General features: G+C 34.2%; 1 protein-coding gene across 2 annotated transcripts in view; it reads right to left on the reverse strand.

The window, feature by feature from the left end:
* Nucleotides 1-13,748, reverse strand: part of LOC128990465 (mitochondrial carrier protein Rim2-like) — a 64,489-nt gene that overhangs the window by 1,370 nt on the left and 49,371 nt on the right. Inside the window, exons 4-6 of one of the 2 annotated variants that reach the window (XM_054412835.1) lie at nucleotides 7,588-7,712; nucleotides 5,426-5,645; nucleotides 1,838-2,077 (exon numbers count right to left, since the gene is read on the reverse strand). In XM_054412835.1, coding sequence (XP_054268810.1) covers nucleotides 1,842-2,077; nucleotides 5,426-5,645; nucleotides 7,588-7,712 — 581 coding nt within the window. In that variant the 3' untranslated portion in view covers nucleotides 1,838-1,841. Of the gene's footprint in view, nucleotides 1-1,837; nucleotides 2,078-2,407; nucleotides 2,522-5,425; nucleotides 5,646-7,587; nucleotides 7,713-13,748 lie in introns of those variants that run through there. The other variant, XM_054412834.1, reaches the window with a different exon arrangement.

Genomic DNA, 13,748 nt, shown 5'->3' on the forward strand with positions numbered 1-13,748 from the left:
ATCGGATTATGAGTTTAAAAACATGAGATGGTTAACTACTACAATATCAAAACATTCTTGAGGTTAATTACTAGGATATAAAATATTCTTGACTATTATCATAGTATGCAAACCTGTTTGTTAGTAGTAGCATAGATAAAACATACTCCCTTAGTAGATTTCTCATCCTTATGGAACAGCTGAAGACAATTTTATTGTTAGTTCTGTACGGTTTATGTAGAGGTCGTGTTTTGTTTACAATTTGTTTCCCGTTATTACAGCCATTTAAAACCCCGTTTAACCAAATAATACTATCTAAACATTAACAATAACTTGTCCCCTAGTTATATAACCAAACAGTAAAGCACAAATCAAGAAATTAACCCTAAAATAATGGAAACAAAGTTTCATCGACACTAGCGCTTTTGTGTCACGTACATGAACTAGACACGAAAAACGTGCTTCAAAATTTACAATGGGATGAGAAGTCTACTTGTGTTGGTTAGTCTATGGTAGTAGGTACCGGTAAAAAAAACGTTGGTTACTGAAAGTTAAGAAATTTAACATTAACACATTGATCACATTAGGGTAGGGTGCTTGCTTACATTAATATAATGTTCACCGTTGTATTTTTCCCTTTACTATTACTGGTTTTGTTAGATTTTTATAATAAGATTAGATAGATTTTTATAATTTTATGATAATATTTTTATTAGTTGGTAGCCAGACAGACTGAGGAAACAAGGGGTGCCTAGGGTCTGAATCTGCTATCAACATTTAAAATTTATCTGTAAAACTCATTCTCGGAACTGTAACAGCTCATTACCGCTTGCTTCGCTTGATACAAAAGCAAATGTATGCTTTATATTATTCTCACTAGATGAGTTTTAAAACAACTAATGGCCTTAAACTGAACATTTGCCAACAAATTGTAGTGTTTTTAATATTATTGTATTATTAACAGAAATTGTATTAGTTATACGGGTTGGTTTTAAGAAATGACCCATTCAATATACTAAGGCTAGTATTATATGTACAAAACCATGAATAAAGCACGTTTTGACTTTGATTTTGGAACTTAAGTCAGGATTTTGCTCTTTAAAAAGATTATTTGCATGTAGGACAATGGTTTTCCTACTTCATTTGATAATTGTTTGCATACAAAATAAAATTACAAAACAGTTAAATTTTACCAATAAAGTGAAAAACGGTTATATTGATTGTATAAAGAAACTGCAACATTTTCCCACATTAAATGTAAACCACAAGTACGATATAACCTCAATTATCCGAGCCCTCGGGTTGGGTCATTTGAGACATAAATATAGGCTACATTATTTTATTTTCTGTCAGAAAGCAATACTAAATTTAGTGTGTTTCTGTTCAATACTGTAGTGTATTTAGTTATTAATCCTCTTGCATGTCTTCGGTGGTTCGGATTCCACTATAAACTGTAGGTCCCTTAGTTGCCATTAGTTGTTTGGGCTATTAATTAACACCTGTGTCTAAGGAATATGTCGGCCTTAGTCAATAACAAGACTACAAGATCGCACCACTCATCCTTCACTCATATTAGGGTTATAATACGCACATAGTGGTGTCCCCATTTAAATAATTGATTGATTAATTGATTTTTGTAATGCTCACATCTTCTTGTTCAGCGTCTACTTGCTACTTACCATCGTATTGTATTGTATCCCTCCCCGCACCTCAAAATCTAAGCGCCCTCTGTGTTATCTGAGATGCTCGGTAACCGAGGTAGTCTCGGTCTCTAAAACCTCGCTTGATTGGTAGTATAATGTAATAAACCCAAAGCAAAAATGTTTTACATGCGTTCCTGCATAACTCCGTTACTGACCTAATCATTCGTCGATCTCCTCCTCGATGTAGAAGTTGCTATCACAGTAAGACGTGAGTATGTAGACAACAGCCTCGTAGGTTGCCATCATGATGGCTGTGTTGGGTATCTGGCGCACTAGCTGAGTGGCGAGACCTCGGTACAGTCCTCGGTGACCCTCCTCTCTGTACACCACACCCAGCGTCTGCCAGAACCCTCGGTACTTACAGCCCTCCTCCCTCAGTCTGGTCCTGGCCACCTCTGAGACAAAACATTCAGTCAATCATCATGATGTTAGGTGGCAAGACCTCGGTGACTCTCCTCTCTGTACACCACACCCAGCGTCTGCCAGAACCCTCGGTACTTACAGCCCTCCTCCCTCAGTCTGGTCCTGGCCACCTCTGAGACAAAACATTCAGTCAATCATCATGATGTTAGGTGGCAAGACCTTGGTACAGTCCTCGGTGACTCTCCTCTCTGTACACCACACCCAGCGTCTGCCAGAACCCTCGGTACTTACAGCCCTCCTCCCTCAGTCTGGTCCTGGCCACCTCTGAGACAAAACATTCAGTCAATCATCATGATGTTAGGTGGCAAGACCTCGGTACAGTCCTCGGTGACCCTCCTCTCTGTACACCACACCCAGTGTCTGCCAGAACCCTCAGTACTTACAGCCCTCCTCCCTCAGTCTGGTCCTGGCCACCTCTGAGACAAAACATTCAGTCAATCATCATGATGTTAGGTGGCAAGACCTCGGTGACCCTCCTCTCTGTACACCACACCCAGTGTCTGCCAGAACCCTCAGTACTTACAGCCCTCCTCCCTCATCCTGACCAACTCTAAGACAAAACATTCAGTCAATCTTTAATTTCAATTTAAAAAAATGTTAAGTGGCCTGATACTAGCATAGATAAAACATACTTTCTTAGTAATTTCTCATCCTTATGGAACAGCTGAAGACAATTTTATTGTTAGTTATGTACGGTATATGTAGAGGTCGTGTTTTGTTTACAATTTGTTTCCCCTTATTACACTAATTTAAAACAAGGTTTAACCAAATAATACAATCTAATCATAAACAATAACTTGTCCCCTAGTTGTATAACCAAACAGTAAATCACAAATCAAAAAATAACCTAAAATAATAGAAACAAAATTTCGTCAACACTAGCGCCCAGTGTCGCGTACATGAACTAGACACGAAAAACGTGCTTCAAAATTTACAATGGGATGAGAAGTCTACTTGTGTTGGTTAGTCTATGATACTAGTCATACTGGCCATCAATAATAAATTGAGCCTTCAGACAAAAGGACACAGGAGAACTTTGCACCTTAGAGTTTCCACCTCAGAGGGAGGGTTTGTTTTTACTTTTTACTTCATCACATAATCATATCTATTACAGCTATAACCTCACCAAAAGAACCTCTCAAAATAAAACTACAACCAGTTGTTTACAACCTAATTATAAAGGCAGATAATAAATCTACATAGGAGCAAGAATAACTCAGTAGTAGAGTGCCAAGCACAGATGGTAAACAAAACACTTAGCCAACAGTAGCAGTGGCTGTCTAGATACAGGCTTCGTTGTCATTAATTGCTCAACTTGTAAACAACAGAGCCAGCTGACACAGATAACACTGTTGCACCAGTCATCTCACGTTGAGGTCATGAGTTAATTTTTAAAGTAATAATTTATATGAACTTTTTAGTACCTTTTGCCCAAAAAACATATCATGAAAATACATATCATAATGCTCAAAAGTTACTTTGTTGTATTATATGGCATTTACTTATTGTTCAACTTATTTTAAAGAACAGATTGTAAAGTAAACAAAAAAAATCATTATTTATTATTGTTTACCTAGTCATAAAACACAATAATTTACTGTTGTTAGCTGTCGAACTATACCTAAAATGGTCTATTGTCGTTAATAATTAAATAGGTTAAGAAATCTTAACAGCTGGCTCAAACAAAACATAATATTCAAAACATATGAATCACTCTTGCATTAGCGTAGTAGCATTAGCCTCAAGGATTGTCAGGGGGATTATAAAACCAATACAATAACTTCATTCTTTAACTAGATATATCAGTTTATCAGTCAGTGTACAGTTAATTATAGTTCAATATAAACAACTGTTATCACAATGAATTCCCTAATTATACTAAGATAATGTTTGTAAACAAAACTTTTGACACTAAGTAATATTACACATGTAGTGATAGTTATAAAATGTAGGTCAAGGACAACAAATAAGACACACAAATTTAAGTTAAAATAATCAACAAAGAAATGTGCATCAAGCATAAAAGTAGGATCATTCTTTCAGTTTCTTATCTTGTAATTACGGAGTACAAGTACAACTAAAAAAGATATAATTTGTCTTTAAAACAACTGAATAAAGTTAGAGTTCAGCTAAGTTAACTAGTTAAAGATTTTCACATTGGTAATTTGTTTCTGCCTTTGAAGGACCAATAGTAACCAGTGTCTAGAGGTAGGTTTCTAACCATAAGGAGGTTAAATGGTCTTGGACTGATAAGCCATTGCTGGTTCTGACACTGCCTGTGTTATCTTATCACTGCAGTACCAGTAACCAAGGACTTGCCCATGTGAACCATAAGGAGGTTAAATGGTCTTGGACTGATAAGCCATTGCTGGTTCTGACACTGCCTGCGTTATCTTAACTTATCACTGCAGTACCAGTAACCAAGGACTTGCCCATGTGAACCATAAGGAGGTTAAATGGTCTTGGACTGATAAGCCATTGCTGGTTCTGACACTGCCTGCGTTATCTTAACTTATCACTGCAGTACCAGTAACCAAGGACTTGCCCATGTGAACCATAAGGAGGTTAAATGGTCTTGGACTGATAAGCCATTGCTGGTTCTGACACTGCCTGCGTTATCTTAACTTATCACTGCAGTACCAGTAACCAAGGACTTGCCCATGTGAACCATAAGGAGGTTAAATGGTCTTGGACTGATAAGCCATTGCTGGTTCTGACACTGCCTGCGTTATCTTAACTTATCACTGCAGTACCAGTAACCAAGGACTTGCCCATGTGACAAACTGTATTGCTACTTCATTGTCCTTAAATATATCACTTTACAAGAGCAGTAGTCAATGGGAATAAACAGTTTAACACCTTGTAAGACAAAGGGGCGTAAGTACATATGATAGCCTATGTAGCCTACTTACGCCCCTTTGTCTTGCAAGCGACTTGAAGTGAATAAAACTCAATAATAAATAGCAAAAAGTACAAGTTGACATAGCAGGAAAGTAAAGACCCTCAGACTGCCTCTGTATAAAAACCAAACAGTATACAACTGGCACTAACAGAATACAGCTGACACTGGAAGAGAAATTATATAGGCCTAGTAAATTAAATTCAATCTCAAAGACATCTTGGTGATAGATAAACTGACACTCCACAAAGTTAAAATCATTACTAGCTCAATTTTGAGGTTGAACCATTTCTGTTTATTGTTAAGTAACAGAAAACTGTTGGGGTTTTATCCATTAAATATTCAAAATTTACTTAAACTTGGATAAAAATGATACAATAAGTTGATTTGAATAAGTTTTAATTGTGGCTAAAGCACTCACCATGAGGATAACTGATACAAGAGGCCACTGTCTTGGAGATGGCCCCAGCCATCATGAACTCCAGGAAATCCTGGGAAGTTTTCTCCTTCTCGTTGAGATCGCTTCTCGACCTCCTAGCCATCAGCTGAGCCTTGATAGCCTCGTAGATCACAAAGTGGATCACAGTCTCGGAGATCCCGTAGTACGAGGCTGTTATGCCCTTGTAGAAGCCCAGGACACCCTGTAAAAATATTGGGGATTTTCAAACTGCAACCAAAAGCCTTGGACAATGGACAATTCCAGGTAGGCAGTTGGGATCACTAAAAGTTCTCTGTATCGAACATGTAATGTTAGTTTTAATGCTTTAGTAGAACAAGACTGTTAGATTCATGGTTCAAAACTAGAGCTATGGGTTAATTAATCATAAGACAGATGTGATATTTGAGCATTTACTGGCACTGAGGAATCCTTATAAGATTGTGGGTTTGTTGTTGTTGTTGTTTCAAATTTATTTATTTTATTAGTAATTAGTATACCTTACCATTGGTTATTTTGTCGATTGTTGTTTAGCTGGTAGGTTTGTTATTGTTGTTGTTTGTTGTTATTATATTGTTTAATTTATTCTAGTCTATAAGCACAAAATTGGTTATTATTGACAGGATTATCAACTAAGTATTCTAGTATTTCACTTTCGGTATTATTTAAGCTCACAATGATTTTGTTCCTATTTGCATTAATGAATGTTAGTAAGCTAAGTTTATTTTATTTACAAATGAACTATCTCATCCTTTCTAACTGTTTTCTGTTGTGTATGTTAAATGTTACGGTATAAGCCATCCTGAGTTGTACTGATTTGATTTGTATGGTTGTAAAATGGAGATGTCCGTTGAAATAAATAAAGAAATCACTTTATTGACCCTGAAACAATCTCAAAACAGTAACTCATCAAATCTCGCCTTTTGATCTTCAATGTATACTCAGTCAAAGAGCTTTTGATAAAACAATAAGAAAACTACATTTGGGGTAAATCGTAATCTTAATTTTTGAAATGGTGTACTAAAACGCCCTTTTTATGGAACCGGATTAAAAATTAAGTTCCATTGTATTCATTGACTAAATGTTGAATTTACCTTAAACCATTTACTATTTTTTATTACCTTAATGTAAGGCTACGTTTATTACTGTGCCATATACTGCTCTAAAAACGTACTGTTAAAAAAGTACTGAGGTTTAAATACTGTAGTCCTTATGAAATTATAACTACTATTGAATCTATAAAAAAATTCAATATTAACTTTTCTAATATTTTCTAGTGAAATTGCTGCCATCTAGTTAAGTTGCACCATTAATAAAAGCTTTATTAGCATTGTTTCTAAATTTTAAAGAATAAGTAGTTATAATCCACAATTACTACAGTACTTAATCACTTAATATCCAAACACGTCTCCAAAATAGGGTCTTGAATTTAAATGGCAAAAAACAATAAATTCACTTTACTTGTCTATCTTGCACCTAATAGTCAATGCTTGTACTTAACATTTAGAAAGTGTTAAATAGTCTTGAAATGCATTTTGTCATGATCAAGACAACAATTGATATGAACATGTGTATTCAGATAACACACCAATATACTGTACAATTTCAGTGCCTGCGCAATACCAATACAATTGACAATCTGACATGTGAAGGACATCACAGATAACAAGTGCACTCGACCTTTGTGACATTCGGTCTTTCAGCATATTTTGAATATATCTGCAAAATTATGATGTGTAGATTATGACAATCTAAATTTATGATTAGTACAATCTTTTAGCTGGATACAGTATTTATGCTTAATACTTGGCTTAACATTAAACTTTTCTGTATGATGAAACCTGTCTTCTAACCCTTCGTCTACCTGGGACTTGGGTTTAAAAAATTGGTCAGGAGATATGTTCCATCAAACAGACTAGGGTGAGATTTATTTGTCCCCCCCCAACTTTTTCTACATTTTACATTTTAGTACTTACTACCCAACAATGTTTAGAAGTGGTCTGGGATTGATATTTGAAAAAAATGTAGAATAAGGCTGGGGGGGGGGCAATTAAAACTCAGCCTGTAAAAAATATGTACATCATGTGAAAGAGTAATTCAAATAGTTGGGTCCATAAACCTACAAAGCCTATAAGTTAGTCACTCACAGACTGGCGGTATATCCTCCTCACTAACTCCATGGCGGTGAGTCGTAGTCCACTCTTGGCATAGTCTAGCTGGAGCCGCGTCTTGACAAACCAGATAGGATTGGTGGCCGAGCAAGCTACGAACCCTGCACAGAAAAATACTCTGTTGAATCTACAAGACCTAAGATACTAAGAAGTATTTATAGTGGTAGCAAAATAATAGAACCTGTTTCTATAGAAGGTTACATAAAAATTGAAAAACAGTGATTAACTAAAAGCAACATTTAACGCAATAGTTTCACGGAGTAAATTCCACGTCCTAAGTATTACACATTACACCAGGGTAGACTTAGAGGATAGTGGCATCATCACAAAATTTCTAATAGCCACTGATGATTGGTAGTATATTAACCCGTTGAAGGTCGATGCACCACTAGACCAGCTTGTCTCACTATTTTTTTTACTGCTTAGCAACATTTTTTAGGCGTTTAAAGCACAAATGTACTGCCGCAATTCTGAATGAATAATACTTTTTATTTAGTCTTTCATTGAACTTCCTCTCTTCATTCAGGTTAGATACCAAAAACACACTTTAATACCAAACACAACAAAGTGGTTAGTGTCGGAAATATTTTTTGGGAGTTTCAAATAAACCCTTTGTGAAATATTGGTAATCATCCTAATATTAGAGGCTAAATCAGGGAATAAATAAACAGTTTGAGACATACTTTCTCCCAAAAGCTTGTTAACAACCTTTATCATGAGTAAGTGGTGGGAGTTATTATAATATTTTAAAGGAAAAAAAAACACAACAGTTCCAATATCTTTTGAACCATGTTACAGCAATGGGGGGTTGCACTATTTTGTTTAGAATTATAAAGACCATAACACAATCATTTTATCAAAATCAGCTTTTTTCCTAACATCCGATTTTTTGTTGTTTTATGATGTTTTTTATGGGAAAATAACCTAAGTTACAATACATTTTGAAGCAAAATTTTTACGTACATGGGATCTGAACCATTTTGTTCAAAATTTAAAGGACCATAACATACTAATTTTAATCTAAACTGTTTTTTTTTTCTAAAATCAGATTTTTGTTAAATGGGAAAATAACATAAGTTAAAATAGCTTTGGGAACCGTAATTTTGGCGGAAATGGGATTTATACCATGTTGTTCAGAATTTAAAGGACTATCACATATACTAATTTTAATCTAAACCAGCTTTTTTAAAAAAACAGATTTTTGTTATTTTTATGGGATTTAATGGGGAAGTAACATATATTAAAATAACTTTGGAACCATATTTTTTACGGAAATGGTTTTATACCATTTTGTTCAGAATTTAAAGAACTATAACATACTAAATCTTAATCAAAAATTGTTTTTCCGTAATTTTATGGGATTTCATAGGAAAATTACCATTATAAATCTAAATAAAAAAAAAACACCTGGAGATACCATGGATTACTTTATTAAAAGATAAATTCAAGATATCACAATTCTATTCTAAATTCATACTGAGAAAAAATAAATAGGCTAATGAGAACATGTTAAAACTTAAGGAATGGGATTACATTTATTACACAGAAATAGTTATTAATGATAAATATTATTTATCGTCAACAAACTCAAATCATTACTCAAAACGAAACATACCAAAAGAGGGATTCAGATGTTACAGTAAGATAAAAAGTCTACTAGCATAATCTGAAGTTAGACGCAACTCAAACAAAGGTTGATAAAACTACATAAAGTGCTGAGTCACATGTGAATGAGTCACAAGGTTAAACCTAGCACAGGTGAAAAAGATTGAGTAACACCTTTAACAACTAAGGATAGGACTAGACATTCCAATATAAATGTTAACATTCAAGCCAGCTTTAGAATGAAAATGAACAGAGTTGAAAAGTGCCACCAGAGTGTGTTAATTTTACTGATAAATATTTTTTTTTAATACCCCAATTGATTAATCAAGCCAAACTCAATTCAAAAACTTTCATTTCATAATCATTTTAAAACTGGTTATAGCCGTTGACTAACCAGCCTATGCTTAATCTAAGCTATAACTGTGAACAGTGGATGTCTACTTTTATCAATAGTCATACTGTTTACTATACATAATAAAGGAAAGACAATGAGATAGCTTTGTAAAAATACACTACCCTGGTACAGGTACAACGATATGCCGTTCTGCCGTGTTCCCCGTAAATCGAGCACTGATTATATGATTACTGATCATAAATTAACGTCATGGCAATAAAAATAACTTAACAAAATACCTCCAACACAGCAAACCTGCGGAATATGCGAATTTCAATTTGTATAATTGGATTCATACTCAAATATTTCCATAAACAAGACATGTTTATTTTACATTTAAATGCCGTCGAGTACTTAGGTTTGCTGCTATGTGGGGTTTTTACACTAAATTTTAAGGTGAAATAAATGAATTTCCAAAATTTGATCAACATATTATATTCATAAAACAAGCTACATAACTACAACAGTGTACTTAATTTCCATAAGAGTAACATGGGAATTTTAATTTTCTCCATGACCAATTATTGTACGAAATACATCTTACTGAATCATTTTCAAACTCTTCAAAATGGTTAGAGAGAAGTTGGGAAATTTAATGTTTTGATGGTAAAATATGGGAAAACAAATTTTTACCCCATAAAACCCCCCATTAACCCCTGTTCCCATGGTTCGATCATGCTGGTTGGTTGACCTACATCTTCAACCCAAATTTCATGAAAATTGGACCAAAATTGCTCAAGTTATCACGTTCACAGAGTAAGGACACACATGAATGTAAATTACCTATATATTTAAATTTATAACAATTTGAGAATAGTGTTTTTAGCCTCTGGGGACATCAAAATGAAAAAGTAAATCAATATAGGTCTTGCCACTCACGATAGCTACTTCCCTGTAGGGAAATTCGCTAAAAACTAAAGCACTATTGTTATATTTGATCAAAAAAATTTTCTTTTTTATCTGTTTTATATTGGTAGGATTGGATATTGGTATACGTGGTAAATGGCAGGAAAATGTTGGAATATTAGGTAGTACCTTTATAAATTCATTAATCACTTATAAAATAACACTCTACGTTAGGCTTAAGAGCAGTAAATTTACACTATTTCTAGATTTAAAACATCAATTTACTTATATAATTCCTGAAGATCTACTTAAAACCCTACTCATCAACTTGTATAAATTGCTATACAAACATGAGCCCAACGTCTTCCATGTCTATAAAGAAAACTTAATTAAGCACTTGTTCAAATATAATTGACAAAAACAATAAAATTTGGCAGTAAGCCCTGGCACCCTCCCAGACTAAGTTCTGTTCAATGTCAGGGGTAATCTGTGTAATACATCAGTCTCATAATCTTATAACTACCATTTACCAAAATAAACAAACTCATTTAAAACTAAACATGTAAAAAGCATTTTAAATGTTAATATTTGATTGTTTTCAAAGTTCGTTCGCCAATAAAGTAGCAGAGTTCACGTTTCGAGTGCATCAAATCAAATATTTGGTCTGGATTAGATATCAGTGTTATAGCTAACAAAATACCAAGTCACAAAAACAGACTTCATATTTGACAAAACGATGACAAGTCATGCAGTATCAAAAGTGAATTAGTAGCTCTAGATATGATCCTCTTCTAGATTTGTAAACAAATTTGCATAACAGAAAATTACTGAATGAACAATTATTGATAATCATAAACACACACTACTTGGATTGTTGAATTCTTATTAAATATTTCAAAATCAATGATAAACAAGTTGATGACTGGTGGAGTATCAAATGTGCATTACAAGCTCAAGATATGATCCTCTTCTAGATTAGTAAACAAATTTGCATAACAGAAAATTACTGAATGAACAATTATTGATAATCATAAACACACACTACTTGCATTGTTGAATTATTATTAAATATTTCGAAATCAATGAGAAACAAGTTGATGACTGTTGGTTTCTAAAACGTAAACAGGTAAGTTAAGTATTTACGAAGATAACAGCGTAAACTGCGCAGTGTGTGCAGTAGACTGTGATGTTCAAGGTCGACTATACACCACACACAGACCTACCTACACACTAACACTATCACAGCAACCACGACACTTGACGGCCTTGGCCTCTGGAGATATCTATAAATAGCCTGGTTTGTACGGTATGGTATAATACTAAAAAGTGATCTGGTCAGGACATCTCGGTAAAAAGTACTTAAGAACATAGATACTGGATAGTTGTAACAAGCACATGTTTTCCCTAGTGCATGTTTGCGTCAAATGAAAATAATCAAGTTCAATGATCCTACATTAGTTTTCCATTGATATTATATTTCTATCACTATTTTGATGGGGAATAATAATATGAATTTGAACACAAATTTAAATGAAGTTCAGTGAGGATTATTATGATGTGGGTATTTACTGTGCATTATTTTAATCAACTAAGATCAGTGGTACTTTACTGTACTTAGAAACAACAAGTACCGATATATTTCTCATCCTTTACTTGAATGTATAGTATAACTCAATGGTTATATCATATTTAGGTGAGTTTTTCAGTGTACGCTTTGTCTGTTTAATACTAGATGACAAGCAACAGCTTACAAACGAATTCTGAATACATCACTAACCAGTTTCGGTTTACCAAATATGTAAGAGTTATGACAGCAAGAACAAGTTATAACAAAGACTATTAATATTCTTCAAACGAACAGACAGGAATCGGACTGCCAACGCTTAATTAGAGCCGGGTTTGTCTTTAAAACGAGAACGTTTACTTTTAAACCGTGCATACTCAAACTCAAGGTAAAGTTAATGTTTGTTATGTGTGTATGTAAATCTCATAACAATAGGGATTTTTCGTCATATTTGGCCAATATAACTTAACCCTAAAATATTCAAAACCCGTCCTCAGTAAATTATTATGAAATACATTATCATACGATTATTAACAACCGAGTTGACCGGTGACCCATTTAAAATATAGGAAAAATAAAATAATGTTCACAATAAAAGTGAAACCCCTTTTTCAGTTTACCAGAACGAAGGATTTCTCATACAATTATGCAGTGGATACTATGAGACAATAACAACATCAAACGCATTACCATCCATGACAAACAGACGGTAAAATTAAGCTTTTGCATAAAATCAGCATAACATTGGAACGGAGTTGGAGCCCAGACAACACGATATGGCAAGAGACGTCTCGCTAGTCCACCGCATCGATTTTAGTTCTAAGTAAACTTGTCAACTATATCAACAATAATGAAACCACAGCGTGTTCCAAAAGAGATTATACATTTTTCGCATTAATTCTAGGGATGTATATTTTTTTAATAAAAAAAATTTAGGCGTCATTATTCACCACACTCCAGGTATTTTTCAAGAAGTACCTAGGCCGCCACTATCAAAATTTGCCCTTCCCAAAAGGGTAACTTATGTAAATGATAAGTGGTGAATGTTTATACGACATTCAATTAAAATTTAATAACTGGATCCTTTACTTACATTTCATAAAGGAACGAACCGTGCACAGTAAGCTGATGTTTGTGAGTCTGGACTTTGGGAATCCGTGTTTTCCAAACTTAGGACAAAACCTTAACCGAACCTCATTCACCTCACTTTCGTTTACTCAGGGTAAATTTTAATAGTGTCCCGGTCTTCCCTCTATGGCTGAACAAAATTGTAAAAAAAAATGCATTTCAATTGCCTTGGTATTATTTAAAGATACGCAGTGAAAGTATTACTATGTACTAGAGGGAGATAAAGAAATTTGATTCAACGTACCAATTACTTGTGAAAAGCTATGAATATTTGGATATATTATGCGAGATGAAAGAGTATTATTGTGAAATTTAAGCTTTATGTTCCCACTATTGTGTATTGATTTCACTACATAAATTTAAATGACATTACTCTAATCAACGTGGTAGACAAGAAAATAGCATTCATCACCGTCGCATGTCATGGCTGCGTTTTGTAGACCAAAGCCATTATTGTACTGTGGACAATTTATTGTAAGACTTCAAATGGCTTCTGCAATCTTTCCAGAGAAATCCTTTATGGTTGTACTGTATATGAAATGTTTCCATTTACAAGAACGTTATGTGTAATGTAATTGTTGCGTTTATGCCGGGTGGTTT

The sequence above is a fragment of the Macrosteles quadrilineatus genome, unplaced genomic scaffold, assembly GCF_028750875.1.
Source record: "Macrosteles quadrilineatus isolate MER2022 unplaced genomic scaffold, UCM_ALF_1.0 Scaffold_3__2_contigs__length_128488019, whole genome shotgun sequence".
NCBI lineage: Eukaryota > Metazoa > Arthropoda > Insecta > Hemiptera > Cicadellidae > Macrosteles > Macrosteles quadrilineatus.